At 39.6% G+C, this 27,920-nt stretch overlaps 1 protein-coding gene across 2 annotated transcripts; it reads left to right on the plus strand.

Annotated features, from left to right (window-relative positions):
* The first annotated feature begins 4,362 nt into the window (after window positions 1-4,362).
* On the plus strand, window positions 4,363-27,261 carry TMEM275 (transmembrane protein 275). Of its 2 annotated transcripts, none has more exons than XM_060773445.2 (2): window positions 4,363-5,104; window positions 21,138-27,261. In XM_060773445.2, exon 2 carries the CDS (start codon window positions 21,217-21,219, stop codon window positions 21,763-21,765), a length of 549 nt encoding a protein of 182 aa, XP_060629428.1. In that variant the 5' UTR covers window positions 4,363-5,104; window positions 21,138-21,216; the 3' UTR covers window positions 21,766-27,261. The 2 variants fall into 2 exon arrangements, with proteins under 2 accessions (XP_060629428.1, XP_060629427.1); XM_060773444.2 differs by having other exon boundaries at window positions 4,364-5,275.
* The last annotated feature ends 659 nt before the right edge of the window (window positions 27,262-27,920 follow it).

Consider the following 27,920-nt stretch of genomic DNA (forward strand, 5'->3'; position numbering starts at 1 on the left):
TTAAACCACTGAGCTGCTGAACTTGCTGACCAAAAGGTCAGCAGTTCAAATCCAGGGAGCATGGTGAGCTCTCACTGTTAGCCCCAGCTTCTGCCAACCTAGCAGTTGAAAACATGCAAATGTAAGTAGATCAATAGGTACCACTCTGGTGGGAATGTAATGGCACTCCATGCAGTTATGCCGACCACATGACTCTGGGGGTGTCTACGGACAATGCCGGCTCTCTGGCTTAGAAATTGAGATGAGCAGCAACCCCCAAAGTCGGACACAACTAGACCCAATGTCTGGGGAAAACCTGTAATTGTTAATTATCAGTACTGTCACAGCTAGTATCAAAAACTGATGCTCATCATTTTGGGATTACACTTACACTTCTGCAGTTCAGGTGGCATCCAGGACTAGACAATCTAGTCAAAGAATAGCTTTTTCCAAATAACAATATATGTTTCTTGTTGACTTCAGCAAACTTATGAATGAGAGACTTCCAACAGCCCCTATCTTGCAAATTCAGGACTGTGACTTTCTTGATTGAACCAATCCACTTGTAATGCAGTCTTCTTTTTCAATTGCCTTTCAATTTGTCTAGCATTGCAGTCTTTTCCAGTAAGTCACAACACCTCTTGTTATGTCCAAATTAGCCTTCATTGAGACATCTTGGATTCTTCAGTTTTGATTTGCTTTTTTAAGCAATCCATTTGTTTTTTAAGTAACTCAACCCCACATGTTAAATTAGTTGATTTCCTTCTTGTCAGCTTTCTTCATTTTCCAGTGCTCATAACCAGCAGTAACCGTATAGAGGCATGTTTCAGTTAACAACATTTATGACAAAGACACTTTTTAATGGAGTCTTTTTATGCCTGTCCAGACCCCTTCGTTCATCCTCTGTCCATCTGAAAGCTTTTTTAGCAGCATCTACACTGAGAGGATGCTGAATAAGGTTTGGAGAAGCACAGCTAGTCTGTGTCAGATTGCAGCAACAAATCTGCAGCAAGCAATATAACAAAGCCTATGTGTGCAAAAAAAGCAGGTTTCTGCTCTAACCAATCCTACTGTAGCTGTATGTACCTCCAGAAAGCCTTAATGAGTGTGCATGAAATGCAAAACAGTGAGAAACCTGCTTTATTAAATCCTGCTGGTATGTTTTAAAAGAAGAATAAATGCACATGGAAATCATAAGAAAAAATGACTTCATATTAATTTATTTGGAAGATAATGTCTTTTAATGTAACCCATCTAACTTCCTGATACATTGAAGTGAATGGGCAATGTGCAGCCATGGGTCCAGGTGTGGCCTCACAAGTCTGGGGTTTTTTTTTGTTTTGTTCATCAGCCCCTCCAGACTCTTTGGACCCCCCTCTCCTGGCCAGAAAAGGGTGAGCTGCCTCTTGTGAAAGCCTCTAGGAATGATGATTCACCTTTTAAAAAGGTTACACTCCTCCCCTGCACTGTTTAACATTAGAAAACTGAGTTTTCTTTTTCAAAACCAATGTAGCCTTCTTGTAACAACTCTGATTTTACTTTCTTTTCACTCTTTGTTAGTCTGTGCAGTTCCCAGATGTTCCCAGGACAGAACAAAAACCCTGTAAATCTATTCTTAATCTTAATTTTCACCATCAAAGGGTTTGTACTACTTTCCTTTATTAAAATTGCATTTGTTCCATTTGGATACATAAGTAACCAGCTTAAAAAACAAGAATGAAAAGGGAGAAACATTTGCTTTCTATTTCCAGTTTACGATTTTAATTCTCCCCTTGCTGCTTCCATAGCAATGCAAACATATTGGTTTGGTCTACAAAAACAGTCAATAACGATACCCAACAGGGCTGAAGAACTCCAGGACATTGTCTTGTTAGATTACCCTCAAATCATGCAGTAAATACTGAGCTTATGTGGGGTTCTGAAATACCTTTAGCTTTAACAAACCGAGTAACCAGAGTTCTATAATGAGCTTGATGGCTTAACAGAAACTAGAGATTCATCAGAAGGGTTTTTTAAAACCTATATACAGAAAAGGACATGATGTATCACAAGATTTATAATATTTGACAAAGGTTTGATCATCCTTGTTATTACTAGAATGAAAGCCAAAACTGTGAATGCTCTTCGTAGAACTTCTAGAATTTGGATGGGGGGGGGGGGGGGGTGGAGTCCTTTGGGGAGCTGAAATGCAGCCCCTAACCTTTGCCAGGGGGCCACCTCATTCCTTCCAGTAAAAATGGATTAGTCTGTCCATTTATTTATTTACTTTATTTAGACACCACTTTTCTCCCAATATGTAGCAAAATGCGATGCTGAAGCACTATCAGAGTCCAGAGGTCATGAGTACTCTTTGGAATTATATAGGATGAATTCTACCCTAAACTATGTACACACTTATACTCACATGCCTTGTTGTTGTTGTTGTTGTTGTTGTTGTTGTTGTTGTTGTGTGTCTCCAAGTTACTTCCAACTTATGATTATTCTTAAGTGAACCTATCCTAGGATTATCTTGATCAGACTTGTTCAGAGATGTGTGTGTGTGTACGCGTGTACACACTTGCTTTTGCCTTCCTATGAGGCTGAGGAGAGTATGACATTCCCAAGGTCACATATTTATTTATTTATTTACCATATTTGTATCTCACTTTCCTCACCCCAGAGGGGACTCAAGGTGGCCTTACAACAGGTAATTCGATGCCGTACACACATATCTATCTATATAAATAAAATGTAATGTTCGTTTGTGGGATTAACATAACTAAAAAAACACTGGATGAATTGACACCAAATTTGGACACTACACCCCTAACAGACCAATGAGTGACCATCACTCATAAAACCCCACAAAAAGCAGTAGAAAGAGAAGGAATGAAGGAGGGGAAGGGAGGAAGGAGAAAAGAAGTGATGGAAAGAGAGAAGGAAAGAAAAAAGAGAGGAAGGAAGGAAAGAGAGAGGGAATGAAGGAGAGAAAGAAAGAAGGAGAGAAAGGGAAGGAAGGAGAGAAGGAAGGATGGAACCACAGAGCAAAGGAAGGAAGGGAAAAAAGAGGTAGAGAAGGAAGAAAGGAGAGAAGGAAAGAACGAAAGAGGGAGGGAAGGTTGGCCACAGCAACGCGTGGCGGGTACAGCTAGTATCAAATAAACAATGACTGTCCCAAGATCACATATTTATTTATTTACCATATTTGTATCCTGACTTTCCCACCCCAGAGGGGACTCAATTCAATGCCATACACACATATATCAAATAGACAATGACTTTCCCAAGGTCACATATTTATTTATTTACTGATTTACCATATTTGTATCCCACCTTTCTCAACCTGGAGAGGACTGAAGGTGGCCTTACAACAGGCAGCAATTTGATGCAATGCACACATATATCAAATAAACAATTACAATTAAAACCAAACAATTAAAATATGAATTATTGAAACATCAATTAAAATCACACCAACAAAACATAATCCAGGCCTGTAGCATTTGTCAATCATATTGATTCTTGGTTACTTATTGCACTGCTCCAATTACTTGCCAAAAGCTTGGTCCCAAAGCCATGTCTTAAGTTTTTTTCCTAAAGGTCAGGAGAGAAGGGGATGGTCTGATTTTGTTGAGGAGGGAGTTCCATAGCTGAGGGGCCATCACGGAGAAGGCCCTGTCTCTCCAGGGCCTCCCTGGACTATCTTAACCTCTGAATACATACTGGTATTTCAATGGTTGAGTTGGAATGCAAAACCTTGTCCAATGCCCAAACCAATATGACCCGTTAGCTCTCACAGAGCCCTACTTTACTGGAGGAGAATATTAAGGAATCAGCACAACAGATACTGGTATTGCTTGAAATCCCCATCCCCAATGAATTAGATTTTTTAAACAAAGAATTGTAAAGGATAGACATTTAAAAATAGGACAATTTTCCTGAAATTTAAATTTGTATACATAATTTTCTCAGGGATCAAGACACAACCACTGCATCGGATTACATGCCTAGGGCTGAATGGGAGATGGGGAAGGACTGTGCTTCAGAAATAAACAGAGCTGCTAACCTACTGACCCTGTCAATTTCACCCTCTAGCCCTCTTTGATCAATTTCCTCCAGGCAAAGCAAAATGTAAATTCTCTCCTTGAACCTCTCTGCTTATATTCTCACTGCTGTCGTTTCACTTCACTCTTCGCAGATTCAGGAGAACTCTGAAAGGCTTAGGTAAGAAAAAGAAAAGAAGGTAAGTGTCTTCACCAGCCTCCTTCACTTCTTGTTGCTAGTACCTTGAGGCTGAATGAGAGGAGTGGGTTGTTGTTTTGTGTGTGTGTTATACGCGTGCGTAGGCGGGATTTAACTGGCTGCCAATACACTAATCCCTGGAAACAAAAGAAAGGGGACAGAGGGCAAGCTATGATCTCCATTGCCTTGATGGAAGACTTTTGTTTGCAGCATCTCTAAGGCAAGAGTTGAGCAAGCTGATTTTCTCAAACTTTTGCCCTGTTATTTGAAGGACCATTGATTCACCTGAGGCTAATGCCTTTTCGTTAATACCGTTTTTTTCCCCTCTGACTAGGAAAGGAGGAGGAAGGAAGGGAGTGAATGAGAAGTTGGGTTGATTGAGGGGGGAAAAAACCAGAGCCATGCTGCCCCTAGTGGTGATAGCTGGGAAGGCAAGTGTAGTCGGCGAGCAGTTGCTATTTTCAGCACCATTGGCGGTGGACAGCTCCAGGGAGCGTGTAAAGGGCTCCTCTTCCCAAAGAGCTCCTCTTTCCAGGCTAGATGGGGATAAGGCAGGAGGTGGTGAGGCAACCTGAAATACTCCTGGCGAGAGAGACTGACCTCTTCTGAACCGGCCTGGCAGGAGCCTAGAGAGGCTGAGAGGGGAAAGGGAAACATGTTGCATGTGAGCCCTTCTCTATGTAGGAGAAGAGACAGCACCCCCCTGAGAGAGGTGGGAGGCGGCTCTCTGAAACAAAGCTTCCCACTCCAGCTTCGATCAGAGCCAGCTGGTGGTACAGAAGAGCCCTGCAGCCAGGATCAAAGAAGTCCTCTTCTCAGAAGGCACCAGCCCTGGACGATGCCTCAGCTCAGCTCAAGTTCCCCACTGCCCTGATGTGACCAGATGAAGTTCACACATCACAGGGTACCCTTCTTTTATTTCTTGACTGTTATCAGCTGCTTCCTGGGACCGTCCCTCTCTATCTCTCTGAGGATTTCATTTCTATGTTTGTTTGGCTCTTTTTGAATGGGAGAAGAAAATTGCTTAAGGGCATCAATCTCCTCTTGCCATCTCTGAAGTGAGACGGAAGTTCAGGTAATGCTTTTCCTCTCCTGCTTAAAATAAATGCATTTGAATAATGATCATGCCAGCTAAGTTAATGGTGCTCCAATTGCTTAAGAATTTGCCAGCAATCTCACTTACATTGAAGAAAATCTTGCTTTGCCGATGTTTACTGTGGGATAGTTTTGTAACTGTAGGTTTTGTAGTCACAGGCTTGCATGAAATTCTCCATAGGGTACAAATTATGTTTGATACCATACATATATAGAGAAAGGAGAGAGAGAGGAGAGAACTCACTGAAAGGCATTTATATGAAAATATCATGCATGTTTTTTTTATAACTATCTTACTATTATTTATATGAATAAATCTGGAAGGATACCTGATTGTCTCTCAATTTCCACTAAAATCTTAGGAGGTTGCCCTTAGATACATAACTTCTTAAATACTTGTCTGTTATTGTCCTCCAACCTCAAGAATGTGCCTTGAATGTCCTGTGATATCGGTAGAACTAGAAAGGAGAATGATACCTTGCTACAAGAATTTAGGGTTTTCTTTTCAGTCCCTAAGCAATATGGTTTTTGTTATTTGCTCCATTTTATCACCTCAGTGCTTCCTTCCAAAATATTGCAGTTGCTCAATTTGCAGTTGTGTGTGTAGGAGGGATTAATATACATATGAGAATAAACTCATAAAGGCAACACATTACAGCTCCAAAATCTGTTCTTTCTCCCACACACACATTAGTAATGTTTATCTGTAAAATGTTGGCACCAAATACCATTTGAACTAAAAAGCATCTTTAACTTTTCTGTAAACTTGAAATCTGGTATCTTGGAGATTTCAATCCTTGATTAAACAGAGATAAACTTGTATGTGTGATATATTGATATCAATAACAGATACTTCTCTAAACCTCAGGAAAGTGAATAGGAACACTGTGTTTTAGTGTATGTATTCATTCAACATTTTGAATTGATCTTAAATTGAGTGGGTAACACTAACTATGCTTTACTATATTTTAGCAAGTCTTGGCAAAGAATATACCAGCCTATGAGCAGTTATTCATAACTTCAAAGAGGAAGTGAACAAGATTGCCGAGTCTTGGGGCACTCATCTGTTTTGTTTGGTTTTCCAGCATTATATTTTCAATATAGTGCTTTATGCTAGTCTCATAGCATGTTATAATGTTTTTAATCTGGCTTCAGAGAGTTTTAAATAAGGGCCAAATAAGACAAGAGAAGGTAAATGCAGTAGTTCTGGAGGTCATTTTCTCCCGCCCTTGAACTGTCTGGGGGTATCACTAATAGATAAAAAAAGACCAACCTACTCAACCAACCAGAAGTGGCTAGAAGTTCACTACTGGTTTGAAAGCAGGTAATGAAGTGCAGCCTGCAATGTATTTAAAGATGATTCCTGGATATGTTTGGAAACAGCAATGCATACTCTGTTTTCACCAGAAAAGGGGCCATCTAGAAAGTCTAAAGAGGTCCAAATTTACCAATATAGCCTTCAGAGGAACACATAGTCTCAGAGCCACATGTTGCCCACTGCTGATGTAAAGCAGTAGCAGTAAATTCTGTGTGGAATCAAAATATTACAAATAATCTGTTTTTCACTTCCAGTGGATCAATAGTCCATCCATAAACTGACAAAGCAAAGTGCCATATGGAAAGTTAACACGTACTCTGCAGAAGTTACAGCTCACTTCTGCTAGTTATAAATGCTGATATAATTCTTGCTGATGCTGTCATGTGCAGAAAGAAATCCTGTGCAAACCCCCTTCTCCTGGTTATATGGAAGCTCTTGAGATGCAGATCCTTCTTTCTGAAGACTGATCATCTGCAGGGAGCATCTGGGACATTCAAGATGTCCTTGAGCACCTGGAGAAGAAGAGCCTTCTTTTATTGGGGATGAAGACAGCTTTTTCTCCCCAAGGGCAGTCAAAATGCTCCTGGGAACATGCCTGCATATGGACACTGGATGGGAGAAGGAAGGTGGAATTTGGCCCATCAACACCACAAAACCACCAGAGTAGAAGCAGGAAAGAAAGAAGAGCCCTGCCAGTGGAATTAAATATTTTGAGAAATATATTATATTTCTCTGGTGACTACAATCTCTGTTTTGGAAAAGGATAAGTAAGTACACACCAATAAAGAACTGCACACATATTTGATTCTCTGAAAGTGTATAGGCCATGGATCTGTAGTAAGTGTTACCTTCCCTCTGATATAGTTCTGTCAGAATAAACTCCCATATGATAGTGATCTGGTGAGAATAGTTATTCATGTGTGTGTGGACTTTGTTTTCCTTCATTGGGGGGAGGAGGTCATGTCTGAAGTGGCTTCTTCACTGTTGAAGGCTGTCTCTGTTGCTATTGATGATGTAGGTTATGTTTTGCTTAACCACACATGAGACCCTGTAGTAACCAATTCACTTGTTATGCTTTCAAGAGTTTGAAAAACTGTCTGCCTGTCTGTTCAGTAACGATGATGTCGTAAGCCTGGTTTACAAAATCATAATAATCTAATACAACTGCATAGACCAAATGAGCTCTCAAAATATTATCTTTGAAGTCTCACAGCACCCCCCTCCTTTCGAACACAACCATTTCTGAGACATTGAAGCATTGAGTGGTGAGTAATGACATGTCTAGCCCTCTCCCAGTCACAGGGCACACTGAGACAGACAGCTGCAACAGGATATCAAAAAGAGCTGCTGCATCTGTATGTCTCAGTGTGCCCAGCAACTGAGACAGGGCTGTAGAAATCATTATTCATCACCCTGCCTTCCGGTGCATTGGAAATGGTTGTATGGGGGGGGGGGGGGGGAGGGATACAAGGCGTTAAGAATAGAAATCCGTAGGGAGGGCATTGGGGGTGTTGTAGCTATGTCTCCATATGGCTAATATTACATTGAATGAGTGTACTCTATGTGGCATTGTATCTACTTTGTTTTAATGCTATGATGATATCTTCCTGCATGTGATATTGAAGAACTAGCATTATGCTAATTCTTTTTTTTCCCCTACAGATTTTATACATGACTCAAGAAAGGTCAGACTGCACTATATCAGAAAATGGTACCTTTCAGAAAAACTGATTTAAGTCTTTCTGATTAAAATAAAATTTACTTCTAAGAAGTAAGTTCTAAGTTTACATCTTGAAACAAACTTGGAGTTGTGAAAAGATTAACCATACAATATCCATAGGCTTATTCGGAAATATGCCCTATCGAGGTCAGAAGGATTTACGTCCAGGTTAATTGGTATAGGGAACCAGTATGGTTTAGTGGTTTGAATGCTGGATCAGGACACTCGAAAACCAGGTTAGAACCACAGTTGAGTCCTAGAAACTCACTTTGTGCAAGTTGTACTTTTCTTCAGCTAAGTAGGAAGATAGTGGCTACCCTGCTCACCTCAGATGACAGAAACAGGGAAGAGGAGTCTCTGAACCAGATCTTAATACAGAAATAAGCTAAAGGTGAAGATGACTGTAACCATAATGGATCTTACCCTGACATCACATGGAGGAGATGAGATAAATTTAGTAATTAAAGATATACAAATTTACTTGTTCAAAACAAGAGAATGCCAGAGCTTCATAGAATCTCAAAGTCACCATGCCAGTTGTGCAAAAATAACTTTTTCAAGCTATGTTTTCTCATGTTGTTGTATATCTTCATTTAATAAATGCATTGCAACTTCATCCATAGTAATGCTTTCCATCACTAACATATCTCACATAAATAATATATCTTCCAGTTTTTTTTGAAGAGGTATATTTTTAGAGATATGTGACATATTGGAACTGTGTAATTATATAGTCAGCAGGAAATGAGAAAGTAAGTATATGTTCCTGTTGTACCAGAGAAACAAAGAAGGATTTAAGCTGTGTCAGAAATGAAATGCATGGAAAACTATAGCAATGACGGTGGACCAGCTCTGTCCAGAACCAACTCTGGGCGTTTTGGTGCTCTTAATCTGGTGCCTAAGACACATGATGCTACTGACATCCATGCAGATACTCATGATCCTGGTAGATACAGTCCACAAGGTGCTGTTGCAAAACTCCCATTCATTTAGCTAGGTTTTTCCAGACATTCATATCTCTTGATCTCCTATTTGTCATCCAGAATGACCTTGCCCAGTGTGAGGTCAATCTTGCAACCGATCAACTGAACGAGAGAGTGAGATCAAAGAGGATCAAAGAAAAAGATGAGCTGTATGCATTGTGTTTCCTGCATTAGAAGGGATGAATCAGCCAAACTAGTTCTAAAACACCCTCTGCCCCAGTCTATTTTTGGAGGCTGTTCAGGATGGTGCTCTTTCATTCCAAAGATGAAATTTGGATGAATGAGCCACCTTTTCTGGTTTAATCTAGTTCCATTACAATTGAAATTAATTGTTGATTGGAAAGTAAAATAAATAGGCATGCAATACATGGTTTATGTTGGACTAGATATGGATTTCTGCCCCTTTGCTAGCTTACCAGAAATCATAAATGTTTGGAAGAACAGACTCTCTTCTATTCTTCTTTGCCTTTGATCTGAAAACGGATCAGGTAGAAAGTAGGGTGGCTGCATCCTGAAAAGAGAAAAGAAAAGCAGAACTGCCTTGTCAAAAAGAGGATAGAATTTGCATATGGCTCTGCATATATATATGCATGCAAATTTCATGACAAAGACTATCATCAACAGAAAAGCAATATGGAAACTGTAACCAGGCCAATGCTCTCTCTGCTCAGTCTGCTGTTGTGGTTCTTTCTGGTTGAGGCTACAGTGTTCCCTCGCTACTTCGCAGTTCGCTTTTCACGGACTCGCTGTTTCGTGGGTTTTTGCCTCCCAGTTTTTGAATAGTTGCCGTTGCCTAGAGTGGAGTTCTAATCCTGCCTCCTGGCAATGATGGAGTGTGGAAGGGGGTTTCACCCTCCCCCTCGGGAGAGAGGCAACCAATCAAGAGAGAGAGGAGATACAAAGCAGTATGCAAATCATGGCCTTATAGCCCCTTCCTTATAGCTAGCAAAAAAAAAAGTGTGCAGTGCCTTTAAATCTCTTCTTGCTTCTGCCTCAGCCTCGGAGCACAATATACTTATATACCATCCCTATTTCATGGATTTTCACTTTTCCTGGAATGTAGCACCCACGATAAGTGAGGGAACACTGTATTTTCAAGAATTCACATGGTCAGTGGGATAGTTCACTCTGAGTTTTAGTTCAAATTTTAAAGGAACTATCCACACTTCTGAACCCTATTCTCAAAAGCTTTCTCAAAAGCTATATAGCTCCTAAAATCCACAGTGAGTTCATCTCATTGGTGAGAGACCCACCAGCTGACACTGCATTCAAATTCTCTGCTCCATCTGTTTATGGCTTCTGAAACTGTACAATGGAAGACACATAATAATAATAATGATAATGATAATAATAATAATAATAATAATAATAATAATAGTCTTTGTTTATGTCCCACACCTATCTCCCCGAGGGGATTTTCCAACAGAGGACTGTCTTATGTAAAAGAAAGACACACGGTCAATATCTTAATACATTTGCAAGAGGAGTGCGATAGGATCCTTTCTAGCTTTGGCATTATGGGTTTTTGCTTCCATGAATGTTACAAGCAACTCTGTTGAGCAAATCTAGAAGTTAAAAAAAGTGTAAACTTGGCCAGGATTCTTTTGGTTCACCATGCTAGGACAACTACACTGACATGATAAGTGGTAACAAGTTATTGACATAAGAGATGAAGAAATTTAGATGTTGTGTTGGAACTCAACCATATCCTGCACAGGGTTATAGTCCTTATCAAGTTCTTACATAGCAGATGGGTTAGCTGACAAGGAAAAGCCCTTCTCTCATTGGCCACACTGTCTGCTTGTTGTCTGATCTCTCCTCCTATCCCTTTGTTTGTTAGACTGATACTTCTCAGGGACACACGCATGTCAAGCCCCCGAGTCTTCCATGTTGTTCTACTGTTTCTTCTCCTGTGAGCATGGAGAGACAAGATGTCTGTTGTGAATTAGGTAGTCAGATAGCTAGGCCTTATTAACTTTCCTATCTAGAAATATAGTTCTTTGAGTAAAGTCTTTTATAACTTTTAAGCTTGACTCTGTTCCTGAATTGCTTAAGCTCAATTGTTCTCCTGCTGGCACTAGTAGCATCTGATCTACTGAACTACCGCTACTTCTGTTGTTGCTTCTTTACCTTTTTGGAATGCTTTTTCCTTTTTGGAAATTACCCTCCAACATGTTGAAGAAATAGGCTGTTCCAAGCGGACATATTTTGCTACTTTATTTGCCACCAATGTGTGACTGGCGAAAGAGCAACCACTGCTCACATCAACAGAATTTGGGCCATTGTCTGGGCATGATAATTATGAGAAAAGGTAGCTTCACCCACTGTGCTATACAATCTCCAAAAGCTTATGAGTAACAAGGACAGGTGTACATTGTGCTGCATGGATTTTGCGGACAACATCAAGCAGTCATGTCCAGCTAAGAGTAGTAGGAGTGGAATTACACATGGACAACCACTGTGCATTTGGTTGCACATTAATATACACAGACCAGTATTGTGCATTTTATTGTTCAATGGGCTAATGCCCATGTGCATTGTTCATTTATCTACATAAATTGTGTTATGGTGTTATTCTGTTTAGGACTTGCATAATGTTAATGTGATATAACTCCAAAAGCAGATGTTCATGCTGTGGCCAAGATGTGGATTATATAAGCATTAAGCTTGTTGTCCCCACTCATAAACATTTCCTGTGCAAGCTGTACTCCTTGTCTATGTTCATTTGACTTGTCAAACTTAACTGAATCATTTCTATAGAACAGGAAGCCACTGACAATATAGGTCATAATAAGAAAAGAAGAACATTGCATTCAATGAAATCCAAATCCCGTGTGTGGTACAAAGTGTGTTTGTGTGTGTGATGATGATGACACACAGCTATCATGAAAGCAGTGTGGAAGCAAAAGAATAGCAGGCAAGTAAGGAGCATTTTATCCATCCTGCTGTGTTCTGATACAGGCAATCTACTTGTTGAATTTTTCTGAGCAGTGAAGTCAAGACATATGGTCCTGTGAATGAAAACCATATATATAATTTGGAATTTGTAATGCTTGGGACCAGAAGTGCTTTGGATTTCAGATTCTTGACCCCTCAGATTTTAGAATACTTGTATTTGCATATACATACATAATGAGATATTTTGCAGATGGAACCCATTCCTAAACACAACATTCATTTATGTTTCATATCCCAATGGCTTACATATAGCCTGAAAGTCATTTATGCAATATTTTTTAAAATGTGCATGAAACAAAGTTTGAGTACACTGAATCATCACAAAGGAAAGATCTCTCTATCTCAATCACCCATGTGGATAATTTTTAGTAGGCCCGTAGCCAGGATTTCATTTCGGGGGGGGGGGGGGGGGGGCTGAGTCTGAGTGAAAGAGGGTCTAGCCTACCAAACCTTTTGTATCATTACCCCAATACCCCCATGTATATGGGATATATTGAGTATGGTGATCAGATCATGATATGAATAAACATAACAGTTTAAATAATGCACCAGTAAGGCCTTTTCGCCAACCACCATGAGAATTTCGGGGGGGGGGGGGGGGGGCTGAAACCCTTCAAGCCGGCTACATGCCTGATTTTTGGATTTCTTAGTATTTCTGGTTTCAGAATTCTGAATAGGTGACATACAACTTGTACCTCTAAGATAGAGTTTAGAGGCAATGATGTATAAGCAGCATGGTTGCCAGCAAGTTGTGTGTGTGTTAGAGAGACACAGAGAGAAGAGCATAAGATTACAATGCCACAAAAGAGAACAATCATACTTTTTGATGTAACAGGTTGTTTGTAATTGTTGTTATTTTAACAATGCCCACTAATTCCCAAGCCTTGCAGCTGAAAGCACCTCACAAAAATATGATACAGATAAAAGAATATCAATTAAAAAAACAGTAACATAAATGTTAAATAAAACTAATCTGTCACTAGAATTAAAAGCAGTTCAAAAGCTACCCTTCACAAATTTTCTAGTTATTTTTTTAGTTAAAGGACATTTTAGGGGAAGTTTGAGTAGAGTTGTTTACATTTGATGCCATTTTCTTATCAGCCTTAAATGCATTTTTACACAATGAAAAAATACTGGAAAAATAATGAGTAGTTCAATGCATAGTGAGGCAAGTTACCTTTTAGATATTGTGATTAGCAGTGACAGTGAAACATTTTATTGCTTTCTGTAAGTGATTGGGATGAGTTACTCTTGTAAAAATATACTTCCCAAGCTTTGCTCTGAATATCAGCTGCTGGGAACCAGTATTGGGAGAGAGCTATTACTCACAGTTCTCTCTTGTAGACTTCCCAGAGGGATCTGCTTGGTCACTGTAATTAATTGGAAGATGCCAGACTAGACTGATCTTTGATCTGATCAAGCAGAGCTTATGTTGATGCAGCTGGATGGGCTTCATAAGCCAGCTGGGGAGAAGACCTTTGTAGAATCAGCTCACTTTACTTTGTTAAGCGGAGTTAATTGGATTGGTTGGATTCCACTTCATTATAGCCTTTTACAGAAAATCCTCTACACAGGTTAAGTCAATGAGTAGTTGTGGAGTGGGGGGGGGGGGGGGATGACCTTACTTCCCCATCCTACCCCCAATTTTCCATGCCCTGCTGACATCAGCCCTCAAAACCTTTGCATTCCACACAATGCCTCAAAAAGAGATTTCTGTAGGCCTATAGTTTTTCACACAAGCACAAATTCCAATCATACAGAGTCTATTGTCCACAGCAATATGTGTGAAGGCTCCAACACCACACATTGTACAGAATAAGTTTCCATGGAGCAAGATATTGGGGTGGGATCCCTTCCCAACATATTTTGTTTATACATGGAGGTAATGCTCGTTAAAGGGTTTGAGTTGTGGATTGAGTGTTTGTGAAAGAAGTCCCTGTATTTGCAAGTAATTTTATGTGCAAAGGCAGCTTATAAGTTATTACTTTATGGTGTCCATCCCAATGGGAAGTGTGCCACACAGTGGAAGGAAATGTCTGTAGAGTCATGGCAATGTCGAGGTAAGTGTGTTGAACTAACTCTCTGGGAAATCAGTGTTTAAAACTTACACAGATATGGAAACCTGTGTTCCTTGGGCAAGTCACACTTTCTCAACCTTACAGGAAGGCAATGGCAATCCTAAAAATCGATCTTTCAAGGAAGCTTCATAGAATCATAGAATCATAGAGTTGGAAGAGACCTCATGGGCCACCCAGTCCAAACCCCTGCCAAGAAGCAGGAAAATTGCATTCAAAGCACCCCCAACAGATAGCCATACAGCCTCTGTTTAAAAGCTCCAACTGCAAAGTCATCAACTTTTCCACCCCCCCCCCCCCAATTCCCCCATGTTTTTCATGTGAGGAAAAGGAGGTAGTTAGAAGTTATGCTAGTTGCCTATCCCTCATTATTCCATCTATTGAGAACCAAGTCTATTCTTTTGCTAAATCCTTGCTAGGTCATGCTTGAATGTGACAGAGATTGGTGTGTGTGTATGTCATGAATGACTTTTCAATAACTTTGAAGCATAGGTTCTTTTTATTGCAATTTCCAGTGTGAGAAGGTATATCAGATTACAGAAAACATTTAGACAAAAAATGACATTGGACATACAGACATACAGATTCTATGCAACTACATTGGATTCACAATTACATTGGTTAACAAACAAACAAAGGGGAATTACATTTTCACTCAGCATTCACACACATGTACACGCATCATCCACATGCATCCAAATATTACCATATCATTTTCTCCCGGAGAAGCACCTGTTAGGCCAGACCCTGCTTTCCTGCAGCCTGCCAATGCAGGGTTCCATAACTTCCATAACGCCAAAACTTCAAAACGCTGAGATGCCAAAACTTCTTTCCCTAAGAACAATGCCAAGGACCAGATCTCTGCTTTCCATACAGCAGAACCTGACTCCCTGTGTGTGTATGATATATGCCCTTGAAAAAGTCATTAGGATTTTGGAAAATTTAATCTAATTGTAGCTTGATGATATTGCTGGGAAATTATTGACACATAACCTTCCTATTTTAATTTGTATATTCTGTATGATTTGCTAGTAGACTTTCCAGATCTCAGAACTTTTCCCCCCAGTCCTCAGGATGGGAGTGCTAACCTTGAAAAATACGTCTGTGTGTCAGTGTGTGCTATCATCATTTCTTAATCTTTATGTCTTTTCTCTGAATGGCACAATTGTTACAGTGATGTTTAATGGCATCATCTGGGGACATTGTCCTCAAAATCCCAGCATTTCAGTTAGCTCTGATCTCGCAACCCTACTTGCAAACATTATTACAGATTTGCATAGGTTGTTTGCTTCTGTTGGAATTTAGGAGGGACAATACATTGTGCAAGTCAGTGATACTTCAGGTTTTGCATCTTTCCCTTGTGTCTATTTTTTTTGTTGTGTCATGTGCGTCTTGAGAAACTGCAAGTTGCTTCTGGTGTGAGAGAATTGGCCATCTGCAAGGACGTTGCCCAGAGGATGCCCAGATGTTTTTGATGTTTTACCATCCTTGTGGGAGGCTTCTCGCATGTCCCTGCATGGGGAGCTGGAGCTCATCCGTGCTCTCCCCAGATTTGAACCTCCGACCTGTTGGTCTTCAGTACTGCCAGCACAGGGGATTAACCCACTGCATCACTGGGGGCATCCTGTCAAATGATCTCTGGCTTTTGCAGTGTGTCCTCAATGGAACCATCAGAGTTTGTACTTTGGTGGGGAGGTATTTAGAATTCTCTGAATTCTCAAATGCAGAGTTCTTGAGCAGAGAATTCTCAGTCTCTCATGAAGCTTTGAATGCTAGATCCTATAGGAGATAATCATGACAGTTTCAACATACCGTCTAATATTTCACAAATTTGGAATTTAAAAGACCACCTGGGCTCCAGCATATTGGCACCTCCTGGGAGTGACTGCCACAGCTGTTCCAACCAGAAACAACTCTAAACAGGTCCCTGGCAAAGTCTTGTTGGTAACATTGCTTATGGTGAAGGCACAATGGGTTGTCCAAACAGGTGATCATTAGAAGCAATGCAAGGCTCAGAGCTGCATGGAGCTGCTTCTGGATGGTGAAACAGCAGTGGTTCTCTCTTGATTTGTAGACCCTGGATTGTCTTGGATTAGGCTCTATTCAACTGTCCACATGTCACTCCAGAGTTAACTGCAAGCTACTGAAGAACTGGTCATACATTGTATTGACTCCTTGCAGCAGTCTGCTTTATTTGGCCCATGGAGACACGAGGTTGGGCTACTTCCTCAGACCTTATCAAACAGTCATATGCTCCATTCTGAGCCTTTGTCTTCTCATGCCTACAAGAATTATCACAACACACTATCCATTTTGTTGGTAACCTGTAGGCCAGTGCTTCTCAACCTGTGGGTCCTCAGGTGTTTTGGCCTACAATTCCCAGAAATCCCAGTCAGTTTACCAGCTGTTAGGATTTCTGGGAGTTGAAGGCCAAAACATCTGGGGACCCACAGGTTGAGAACCACTGCTGTAGGTACTCATAGGCAAAGGATCTGCTGCATGTACCTTTGGTAAAATGAGTGGGAATTGACTTCACTTGTCTCTAATTTCTCTGCACACATCAAGTGTGGGTTTTTTGTGTGTGTATCATTGTACTCACATATGCAGCTCATCTGCAGGTGAATATCTGTGCCGATGATGTGTCTTTTGGTGCTCTTTTCAGACATTGCTGTCATTTTATCAAACTTCTAACTTTCTGTGAAGGGCTGCTCATACACAACTTCATGTGCCTTCTTTGTAGGGACCAAAAAAAAATCCAGAAGCCCCAGACAACAGATGGTAAGGGATTTTGAGAGTCATCGTCCAGAACATCTCAGTGGTAGTAGTAGTAGTAGTGGTGGTGGTGGGGAATCTACATTTGGTCTTGATAGTCCGGTTATGGTCTGAGTAGGAAACAATTTGGAAACCTGCGTACAGTATACATTATCTAAACAATCATACTGGCTTGTTTTAAGAGGTTGTTCCAAAAATTATGGAGATAATGTACATTGTATTTTGCCTGTTAAAGACATGTGGTTTAAATATTTATTTTAATATATTAAAAACAGTGCACAATACAGCATAATCACAAATTACAGTGATCAAATACATGTAAAATCATACAGAAAATGACAGCTTCATTTTAGCCCAATATTAATACATATTGGTTAATTTTGAAAAACAGTTTGCCTTTTATTCAGGGAAATGTAGTAGAATTTAATTTAAATCAGCATTTTGAAAAGGCAATGACCTATTTGGGTCCAGGTAATTACAATTATATTGCAATTACTCTGAGTTCTGATTGATACTTGATGCCAGTGGTGTATTGTGTTTCACACATTTGCTTTTTCCCTTATAGCTCCCAGTGAACAAATTACTTTATGAAGACATTTAGCTAGGGATTGGCCCCTTAATTACATTTTTCTCTTGGATTTTCTTCTCTTATAAGAGTTTTTCAGCTTAATTTCAAAGGCCTTCTGCAAAATTATTTCAAGAATCCCACAATCCAAATGGTCTCTAGTCTAGAAGAGTCCAAAGTATCAAAATTTCTCATGTCTGGACTTGAAAAGTAACCCAGATCTTTCATAACAGTGTTCTTATGGAATGAGAAAGACAGAAGTAGCAGAAGGAGAGAGGGAAATAACAAGTTTGGTCTTCTAGTTTAAGTTCTGGTCTTTCCCTCTGAAACTTTAATCCTATCTAAATAATGTGGTCGTTTACATAAACAACATGTCTGAACCAAAGAAACAAAGATGCTTATGTGACCATCATTCATGGATACATAGCTCCACAATGTGATTTTTGGCATCCCCTCCCACAATTGCTGCCTCTGCCCTCTACCCTCTTCTCAGCCTGCCAGATGCCCACAAAAAGAACAGAAGAATATTGAATCAAGGAAATATTTCTTACTGGACTGCAGGATTAATATGATCCAAGGGAGGTGGGGATAGGGTGAGTGAGAAGGTGCCAGACAATGGAGTCTCTGTTACAATTAAAAATATGTAGGTTCACATTTTCCTGGAGCACAATGTCTTCATGCAGTCATTCCCTCACAGCCACTTGTGGAAATGGAGATTTGTAGGTGCAAGCAATGCCACTTTTTCATGTCAGGAACTACTTGAGAAACTGCAAGTCACTTCTGATGTGAGAGAATTGGCTGTCTGCAAGGACATTACATAGGGGACACCTAGATGTTTTGATGTTTTTTGCCATCCTTGTGGGAGGCTTCTCTCATGTCACCACATGGGGAGCCGGAGCTGACAGAGCTCATCTGTGCTCTCCTCGGATTCGAACCTGCGACCTATCGGTCTTCAGTCCTGCCGGCACACTGGTTTAATCCATTCCACCACCTGGGGCTCCATAAAAACCTGTGACCTTTTGGTAAAGGTATAGGTTTTTCCCTGACATTAAGTCCAGTCATGTCCGACTCTGGGGTGTGATGCTCATCTCCATTTCTAAGCTGAAGAGCCAGCGTTGTCTTAGACACCTCCAAGGTCATGTGGCCGGCATGACTGCATGGAGCACTGTTACCTTCCCGCCGAAGCGGTACCTATTGATCTACTCACATTTGCATGTTTTCGAACTGCGAGGTTGACAGAAGCTGGGGCTGACAGTGGAAGCTAACGCCGCTCCCCGGATTCAAACTTGTGACCTTTTGGTCAACAAGTTTAGCATCTCAGTGGTTTAACCCTCTGCACCATAGTAATGTAATAATACAAATTGTAACCCAGCGGGGATAGAAATGGGAAAATCTCACTGCAACACTGGATTGATCTTCTCGACCTTCCTTATTATACCCCTATGTCTGAAGCTGCTGCACATGGTGCTGAATAATATTATTCAGATAAAGGCATCAGAGCCCCTTTGATCTTGGAAACAAAGCTGTATCAACTTGTTAGTACTTGAATGGGATATTGCCAACTAATACCAAGCATCATAGGGTCCATTTTAAAGGAAGAAATAGGATTTTGTGTAGTCTGGTATAGGAGGAATTTCCTGGGATGACAGTATGTTTCCACACTGGATGACACCAACTGTACTGACATCACTGCCTTGCTGCAAAAGCAATCAAGCATGAGAGTTTCCCTGCCTTTCTATTTCCTAGTGAGACAGTTCTTGGTAGGGATCAGTAGCAGACATATGTGAAACTTTTTTTTAATAAAAAAACCCCCTAAATTTCTTTGTAACAAATGTTAAGAGCAAAGACATTTTGTACAACTCTGGAGTGTGCCAACATGTTGGTTTTCATGTAGGTAGTGTCATAATTGTGCTTGATGAAGAGAATGATTCATTTCTACTTGAATTTGTATTGTACTGCTATCCATATATGACCTTATTTGCACTAGGTGGGTTCTCAGCTATGGAAACCTAAGCTTAAATAGACAGCATTGAGGAAGTTTAGGCCTAAATCCTATTGTTATTCCAGTGCAGCCGTTCAAATTTACCGCTCAACAATTCATTCACTGGGATTACTCTAGTTTAGACTAAACAACAGTTTTCTAAGCCACATAGGCAACCTCTCAGATGTTACTAGGTAGCAATGGGATTTGCCTAAGAGTTTACTGACTATTCACAACTATTTGTCCCCCTCCCCAGTGGTGCAATTGGTTAAACCCTTGTGCCAGCAGGACTGGTGACTGACAGGTCAGTGGTTCAAATCCAGGGAGAATGGGTTGAGATCCCTCTGTCAGCTCCAGCTTTCCATGTGGGGACATGAGAAAAGCCTCCCACAAGGATGGTAAAACATCAAACATACAGACATCCCCTGGACAACATTTTTGCAGATGGCCAATTTTCTCACACCAGAAGTGACTTGCAGTTTCTCAAGTAACTCCTGACATGAAAAAAAACTGATTCTGCTTGGAACTAGCAGTTATATATGGCCAATGTGCTTTCCTGACCAATTAAGAACTTTAAAAATATCTTTAAAATCATTCTAATAATCCTTCAAGTAGTGTGGCTACTCCTTTTTTTAAAAAAAAATGGAGTCAAGACTGAGGATGGAGAAGTCTTGTCAATGGAGGGAGAAAGTGCACTGGTAATGGATAAATTTAGGCACTCCGTGAAATGTCACTGCACATCTTAAAACTGTTGTATGCAACCTCATACTTGCCAACACTTCAGGGATGACAAATTGCACATGTGTAGCCAAGCAACATCAGGTAGGAACAACGTAACAAAAGTTGTCAATAAAAAAAAACACAAGATAGTACATTAGAAATGGGGCAGAATACAAATAAAGTTTTTAAAAAATATTTTATTTTGACCTAAACCTGTTGGGAAGAGCAAGGTTCTGCCCCCTCCCCGTCCCCACTTACTAAGTTAATGGATTGCAAACAACATTTGCACTTTGAACTAAATTTGGACCAGCAAAGAGAAAGGGAAAGTGCGAAGAGGAGAGAGAAACAACATTTAAAAAGCAGTTAAATGAGATGATGAAATTTTAATCAAGACTGTTCTTGCCAAATCAAGACAGTTGGAGAGTAGGCAACTCAGCAGTGCCTCTTAGATTTTTGGATCACAAGTGTGGCATCTTCACACACATGCACACAAACCAACCAAATTGGAAGAGGCAGAGCCATGCAAACTCAGATTATATTTTGTCTGAATCCAATCTTCCTGGAATTTTATTCTATGCTTTGCAAAATGGAAATTCTGTCACTGTTAAGGAAACATGCTGCTTTTGGGCACTTTGTAAAATTGAGAGCAAAATTCAATTTAAATTAAATCTTTGGAAATAGCAGAATTTAAAAATTAGAGCAAACTAATGGATTGATTTACATATGCTTTGTGCCTCTTTTATTTTACAGAAAATCTGAAGAGCAACCATCTTGAGGATGCCATGTCTGTTCAGTAAAGTCCAGAGCCACTTGTGAGACGCTGGCCACCATGTTTGTTGAAAAGAGCAACACTCCTTTGTCTCAGAAACCAAGTAAGAAAAAGACCAGGCCACAGGGTCTGCCTTCCCCAGCTCTTTGCTGTGCTTGTGGTCTGTGCATCATGCTAGCAGGAATTAATATCACTCTGGTGGGTGCCTTTGCTTTTGGAACATTTCTGCCTGTCAACAATCCTCCTATTGTCATTGGGCCCATCCTTTTGGTGGTGGCATTCACTTTCTTTGGAGCCTGTTGCATCTGCAGCCGAAGGCCACCCGCTCATGGCACAAGGAAATCTAAAACTGGGGCCAACATTGGGCTCATCAAACCTGGCAACACGGCTTTTGAGATTGAAACCAGTGAGCATACTGTGCAAGACACGACTGCCGTGCAGTTGAGCCCAACCAACTCTCCAATGTCCTCCAAGAAATCCACGCCGATTCATGAGAATTCTAAGACTTGCAAACTCTTTACGATGGACAGCAATGGGCCAGCAGCCAAGTACACAGCTGGTGGAGAATCAATACAGCTGAATTTGCCCAGAGACATTGCTATGTCATAAACCAAAGAGGAGAATATTTATGAATAGCTGGGCAGCAGGCATTTCAGCATGTGACCAGATGGTCAAATGAGTTTTCAGTGCAGCAAGCATCTGGAATCAATTTATAGTTGGCCAACACATGCATTTGAATATGTTGAAAAATTTAAGGGAAAGCAGTAATAAGATGGTAATTAGAAATCAATACACAGCAGTAGGGGGAAGTGCAAGATGCTTGGGTGGAGGAACTGAGTTTTGAGCAATGAAATTAAAATGAAATATGGAATATATAAATCAATAGCATGCAGCTAGCACATCTAGAATAGCCTCGATTTCATTCATTACTTTAATGGGCTTGTGAATGTTAACTTGATGATCTGGATTTGATGATGCAGAGCAGTGGAAAAGTACAGATTCTGTTGTCAGGCAGAATAATAGCTTGCTATAAAGCAATGGTAACAAGGGGGAAACCATCTGTATTCGGTTTATTTATTTTGATGCCAAATGAGGCAATTAAAACCGATCATGCCTGTTTTGATTTTCCCTATGCCCGCATTTTCATTCTTTCATTGGTTTCTGCAGAAGTCTCTGGAAGATACATGCATCAAATATCTTCTTTTTCAGCCTTTCTTCACTTTCTAGCTTGTAGCTGGCCATTGGCTGTGCTGGGTAGCATAAATGTGGCATGAAATAATATTTTTATAACTGATTCGGTATCTGCAGGTTGACCTGAACACCCATTTCTTTGGAAAGAAAATTTGGCTTCTGAAAAGTTGATGCACAAATATGGAAACATGCACAGATACACATATGTGTACTATAGAGAAGAACATTGCTGCAAAAATGAACATTTTGATCTCTGTATAATCAGCTAGAGTCTTTCATTTGGGGAAAACTAACACAGAGCTTTTTTTTTAATGGAATGAGTTGTGTGGTCCAGATTCTGTATATGTATGAGTGATTCAATGAACACACTCTCTTGTGTCTTTTACCTGTATCAAACTACTTTGCATCCTATTGAATTCAGCATAAACGATGCTTCTGTGTAAAGAACAGGTCTTTTCTTGTAGTCATCACTAGAAGTGAAAATGGTGTAAGTAATGGCACGCTTAAAAAATTCCTTAGTTGTCAATTCAGATAAAGTTGTTTGATCATGTTTAACTCCGATTGCTCACAATATTCATTTTTTATTTCAGAAATTGTTTGTACTCTAAAAGTAAAGTGTTATAATTAGATAGAATTTTGAGGAAGGGAATTTTCTTGGAAACAAGCAAAGCTTGTGAGGATTAAAAATGTAGACCAGAGTGGAGAGGATCATCAAGATATCATTCTGTGGAGATTTCCCACATGATGTCAATGTTTCACAATGGAACTTATGCATGACTGAGATCTCCCCATTTGATTTCTGACCTTTTCTAGATTGCAGCATTGGCCCATTTTCAGTTCTTGTCTCTTTGTTTTCCTTACACGCTATCAGTACACAAAAACTCATATTCACATGGGTTGAAAAACAACACCCAAAATAAATTATATGCTATATGATGCCTATCCCAGTAAGATTACAGAATGTAGGATGAGTCAACAGTGGGTTTTTGACTGTGATGGGAAGGTCAAAGAAGGGGGGAGAAATTTAGGTGGTGACAATGTGTGGAGAAGGCAGCAAAAATAATGAGAAAAGGGAGGGACCAGTGGAGAATAATCAACTCTCCTCAGAGGCTGCCTGCAAAAATCCAATTAGTGAAGAATATTTGACAGCAGTATTGAATTATCAGAAGATGTTCAGTATTGGATTAATTTATGCATTCATTTTCTGCAGTTAGAGTTGTTTACTGTGCTAAATATAAAGGGATATTTTGGAAGTGTCTATCACTTGAGAGATTACACTATGTAACATGATTTTTGTTCCTGGGTTATAAACATCATTTTCTGATTGGTTCTATCATAAAAACATGGAAAAAGTTTATTAAACTGCAAAACTTTGTTTTTGCAGGACATTCTGCAGGACATTTTGCTATAGTTTTTCTATGAATCCCACATAGAGTCTCAACCAATTCAACATAGCTTGTAGCAGCCACAAAATGAAGTTTATGGAGTATAGAAACTACTTTCAAAGTAAATAGAAAAGGTAAAGGTTTTTCCCTGACATTAAGTCCAGTCATGTCCTACTCTGGGGTTGGTGCTCATGTCCATTTCTAAGCCAAAGAGCCAGCATTGTCCGTAGATGCCTCCAAGGTCCTGAGGCCAGCTTGACTACATGGAGTGCTGTTACCTTCCCGCCGGAGTGGTACCTATTGATCTACTCACATTTGCATGTTTTCAAACTGCTAGGTTGGCAGAAGCTACCCGGATTCGAACCTGCGACCTTTTGGTCAACAAGTTCAGCAGCTCAATGCTTTAACCCACTGTGCCACTGGGGGCTGTACAATTAAAAAGGACACAACATTTTCCAACCAGGAACAGTTTTTTTTTTCAAATTTTTTTACATACTGTTATCAAACCCATTCGTCTCTTATCCACAGTTGGGACTGCATGTTTTCAAACATGTGTGATGGATTCCCTCTTCAGGCTTTCCTTGCACTTCCAAACTTTTAAGATCTTGTCATTAACCTTGCACATCTTCTTCTTAAGATCCCTCCCTATTTTGGATATTAGGGTTTGAAGGTGATCCCTATTTGGATTAGTGAAACTGTTGTTCAGTCAGTTCATTATGGTAAATGTGACCAGAAGCTGTACTGAAACTTATCAGGAACAGCAAACAATTGTAAAAAAACAACAACAAAAACAACAACAGCAGCTACAAGTGCAACATAGTTTATACATTAAACCCTGAACCATTAAGTCACACATTAACCTCTAATTCATTTAATCAGCTTATTCAGTTATTTCCTCTGACCCCTGTCACAGTTACAACAATTGGATTTTTGTAGGGTGCAGTAGAGTAAATTAGGTGCACAGCCCTATTAGGTTATTAATTTAGGCCCCTAATCCTGTTGGTTGTCAACGTCCACTCCTGCCTGAAACAAAGCAAGAATTTTGACACAGTAATGAAACTTTCTCAAGCTTCGCCTTTGCAAATGTTTTAATAAGCATGCACATGCACTGGGGTACACTGGTGCAGACAGAAAGGAGAGAAAATAAGAATGACAACAGAGATTGAAAAGAAATAGTAGTTAAAATATTTAATCACTTTTAATATGTATATGTCACCAATACCTAAGGTATTAGGATGGTGTATTATGATTGTATGAAAGATAGCTTCACTCCTTTTATGATGTAACTACAATATTTTAGCAAGCTTCTATAGTTATGAGGTTGCCATCACATGATATCTCAGAAGGCATGTCACACAGTTCAGGTACTAGCTCTGTCTGCTTCACCCTACTCTGTTGTGCACGTTGAGGCAATGACAAAGTAGAAGGGGGGCGGGGGCAGTCTGTATTTTGTACAGTGACATATCTCATTCAGGTTTTATTTTTAAAAAATCAGTAAAAGTAAGTATTTTAATTAGTTTTGTAATGAAAAAGCCAGAAATTATCCTAAAAGCTGCAACAAAGAACAGTAACAACCAATTGCTTTAAAAAGTTGCTTGCAATCACATGCACTGAACCTACTTATGCACAAATCCTGACACCCATATTAGATTTCTTTGAGATAGTCTGGAGCTTATTTATGGAAACCTCTGTGATGGGGCCCTATGCCAGAGAATTCAAAAAGCCATGCCCTGAACTACATTTCCCAGAATTCTGCTCAGCATCAGAAAACCCCAATCAGGATAGGGGAGAGCTATTTTCCCTCCGTAGCAGCAGCCATGCAGAGTTCCAATAAATTGTTGAATCTGCAAAGAGGAGGACTGACTGATACTTCTAGTAAGTAAATCTCTGTGCTGGGTTGGAAGGAAATCCTTAAATGGAAGTTCTATTGGTTAATACGAGAGAGATTAAATGAAATAGCTGTTGTGGCCTTTTTTTCCTCCCCCCCCCTTTTTTTGGTCAAAACTTTAAAAATTCCCTAAAATCAGTAGATGCATAGCTATTTCTGAAAGTTGGGGGGAACGATACCTTGTTATCTTGTGTCACTGTACAGAAAACTCAAGGAGATAGTTCTTGTAGTTTTTAAAATGTTGCTTATAATAACTTTGGAAATTTCCCAAAAATCCGTGGATAAGTGAAACATTCTGAAAATTGATGGGCTCATGGTGGTAAGCGTGTTCTACTATTGTAGCAAGTTTCACCCTAATAGCTGTAAAAACAAGAGAGAAAGGAGCCCCTGAAGTTTCCCCACTTGTACAATTCCTATAATGAAAAAATAACAAAATTTTGTTACTCTCATTATAGTAACGAAAGTTTTACTTAACTATATTTTTGAAATACATTAGAAATTAAATGCCAGCACCCACTAATTTTGTAATGACTTTTGAAACATTTTAATAGACTGTACACATACCTAATATTCATTCCAAGATGCACTCAAACTGCAACAAAGAAATCAGCTCACAGCTAAATGTTTCTGATAACATATCTTGTACCATGTCTAAGATGATAATTTTTCATAATCACCAGTCTGATCATTCTTTTCAATACATCATGATAACATATATATTGCCAATTTTAATAAGGCCAGCATTTCAGATTCAAACTACCAAACTGTACAGAAAAGTTGATCAACACCATGTTTTTAGGAGTCGGGGAGATTTTTTTAATCAACTAAAAGCAAGTAGATTTGTGTTGTGTTTCAAAACTATTTTTTCTGAAACCAAGTACATATTTTGTGGAATGGAACTCTTTTGCACAGTTAACACTTTAAAATGTATTTGCTTGAATTCTTGAAGAAATTTAGTGTTTCAGGAGATAAAGGGAAGATCTTTTTTTGTTCCAGTTTTGAAATATGTTGAAACATATCAGTTTTATTGTATAAAATACTTGTGGCCTATTCTGCTCAGTGTTTGGAGTTTAACATATTAGTTATGTTCTGGTATCAGTTTCCATGTTTACAAAAGCAAGTGACTGTTGAGTCCATGTTTGGTGCTGCTCTTTGGACTCTCCTTGTGCTCAATAAAATATGGTCAAACATTTCCTCACTTTACTGTTGCTACACCTTGGCTGCCTCATTCTTATCAACACATCGTGCTGTTACCTTGTATTCAGATATTGTGGTGGTGGAGAAAATATACATTGGATACTGTGGAAATAATTTACATCTTCTCAACGGCTTATGGATAAAGAAAAATCTTGAAATGAGAAACATTATCTATATTCCCAGATTGATTTATGTTATCCAACCACTGCAATCCTTTCAAATACTGTTTATACTGTGATACTATTTAACCAAAGGTCTGCTTCACCTACAGATTCAACATTGCACAGGCGAGTCACTGGAAAACAACAGTCACTCAGTAACAATTCAAGCTTAAGTTTTCAAGAGAAGAGATGGGCTAGAAGTATGGAATCAAGAAACCATTTAGATCTACGGGAGAACTTGATGACTGTTTTTGGTGCCTTTGCTTCTGATCTGTCACAGTGAGAACCCAGTTGTTTAAAATAACATAACACCTCTGTATGATGAAAACTTTCCATTTTCATACCTTATAGGGCCAAACAAATGGCAAAAGTAGATAGATCATTGAGCACAACAGTTTCTTCTATCCATATTCTCTCTAAACCAATAATTTTTGCAATAAATATTTATACAAGGTAAATAAGATCAATTTGAGTAACTTACAATTTGTTTCTATTTTGGCAGTAAAAACCAAGGAGGAAAGTACAAGGAAAGAAAAATGAAACTTCTAGAATGAAATCTAATAATCAATACTTGAAACCAGAATGTGGAAACATTCCCTTTTGGGATTCCCATTGCCAAAGTTGTGCCCAAAGGAAAGGAACACATTCACTCTCAGAGAAATGTAAAAGCATGCACAGTGATGGTGAACCAGGTGAAATTCTAGTAGTCATTTCAGGGCTATTGTGATAAATGTACCAGCAGCCATTCTGGGAAGGAGGAGGTAGAACGTTGACTATGCCAACCAGCCTTTAAGCTTGCCTATTGCACTGCAGGCAGATAAGGAACTCCTGATTAAAGGTGGCATGGAATATCTCCTGATTAAACAATATAAATGTTACAATTGTCAGTCTTATTTAGCATTGAGCCACTAGAAGTTCACATAAGGAATCGGGACTAAAAAT

This window comes from Anolis sagrei, chromosome 4 (genome assembly GCF_037176765.1).
Source record: "Anolis sagrei isolate rAnoSag1 chromosome 4, rAnoSag1.mat, whole genome shotgun sequence".
Classification (NCBI taxonomy): Eukaryota; Metazoa; Chordata; class Lepidosauria; order Squamata; family Dactyloidae; genus Anolis; species Anolis sagrei.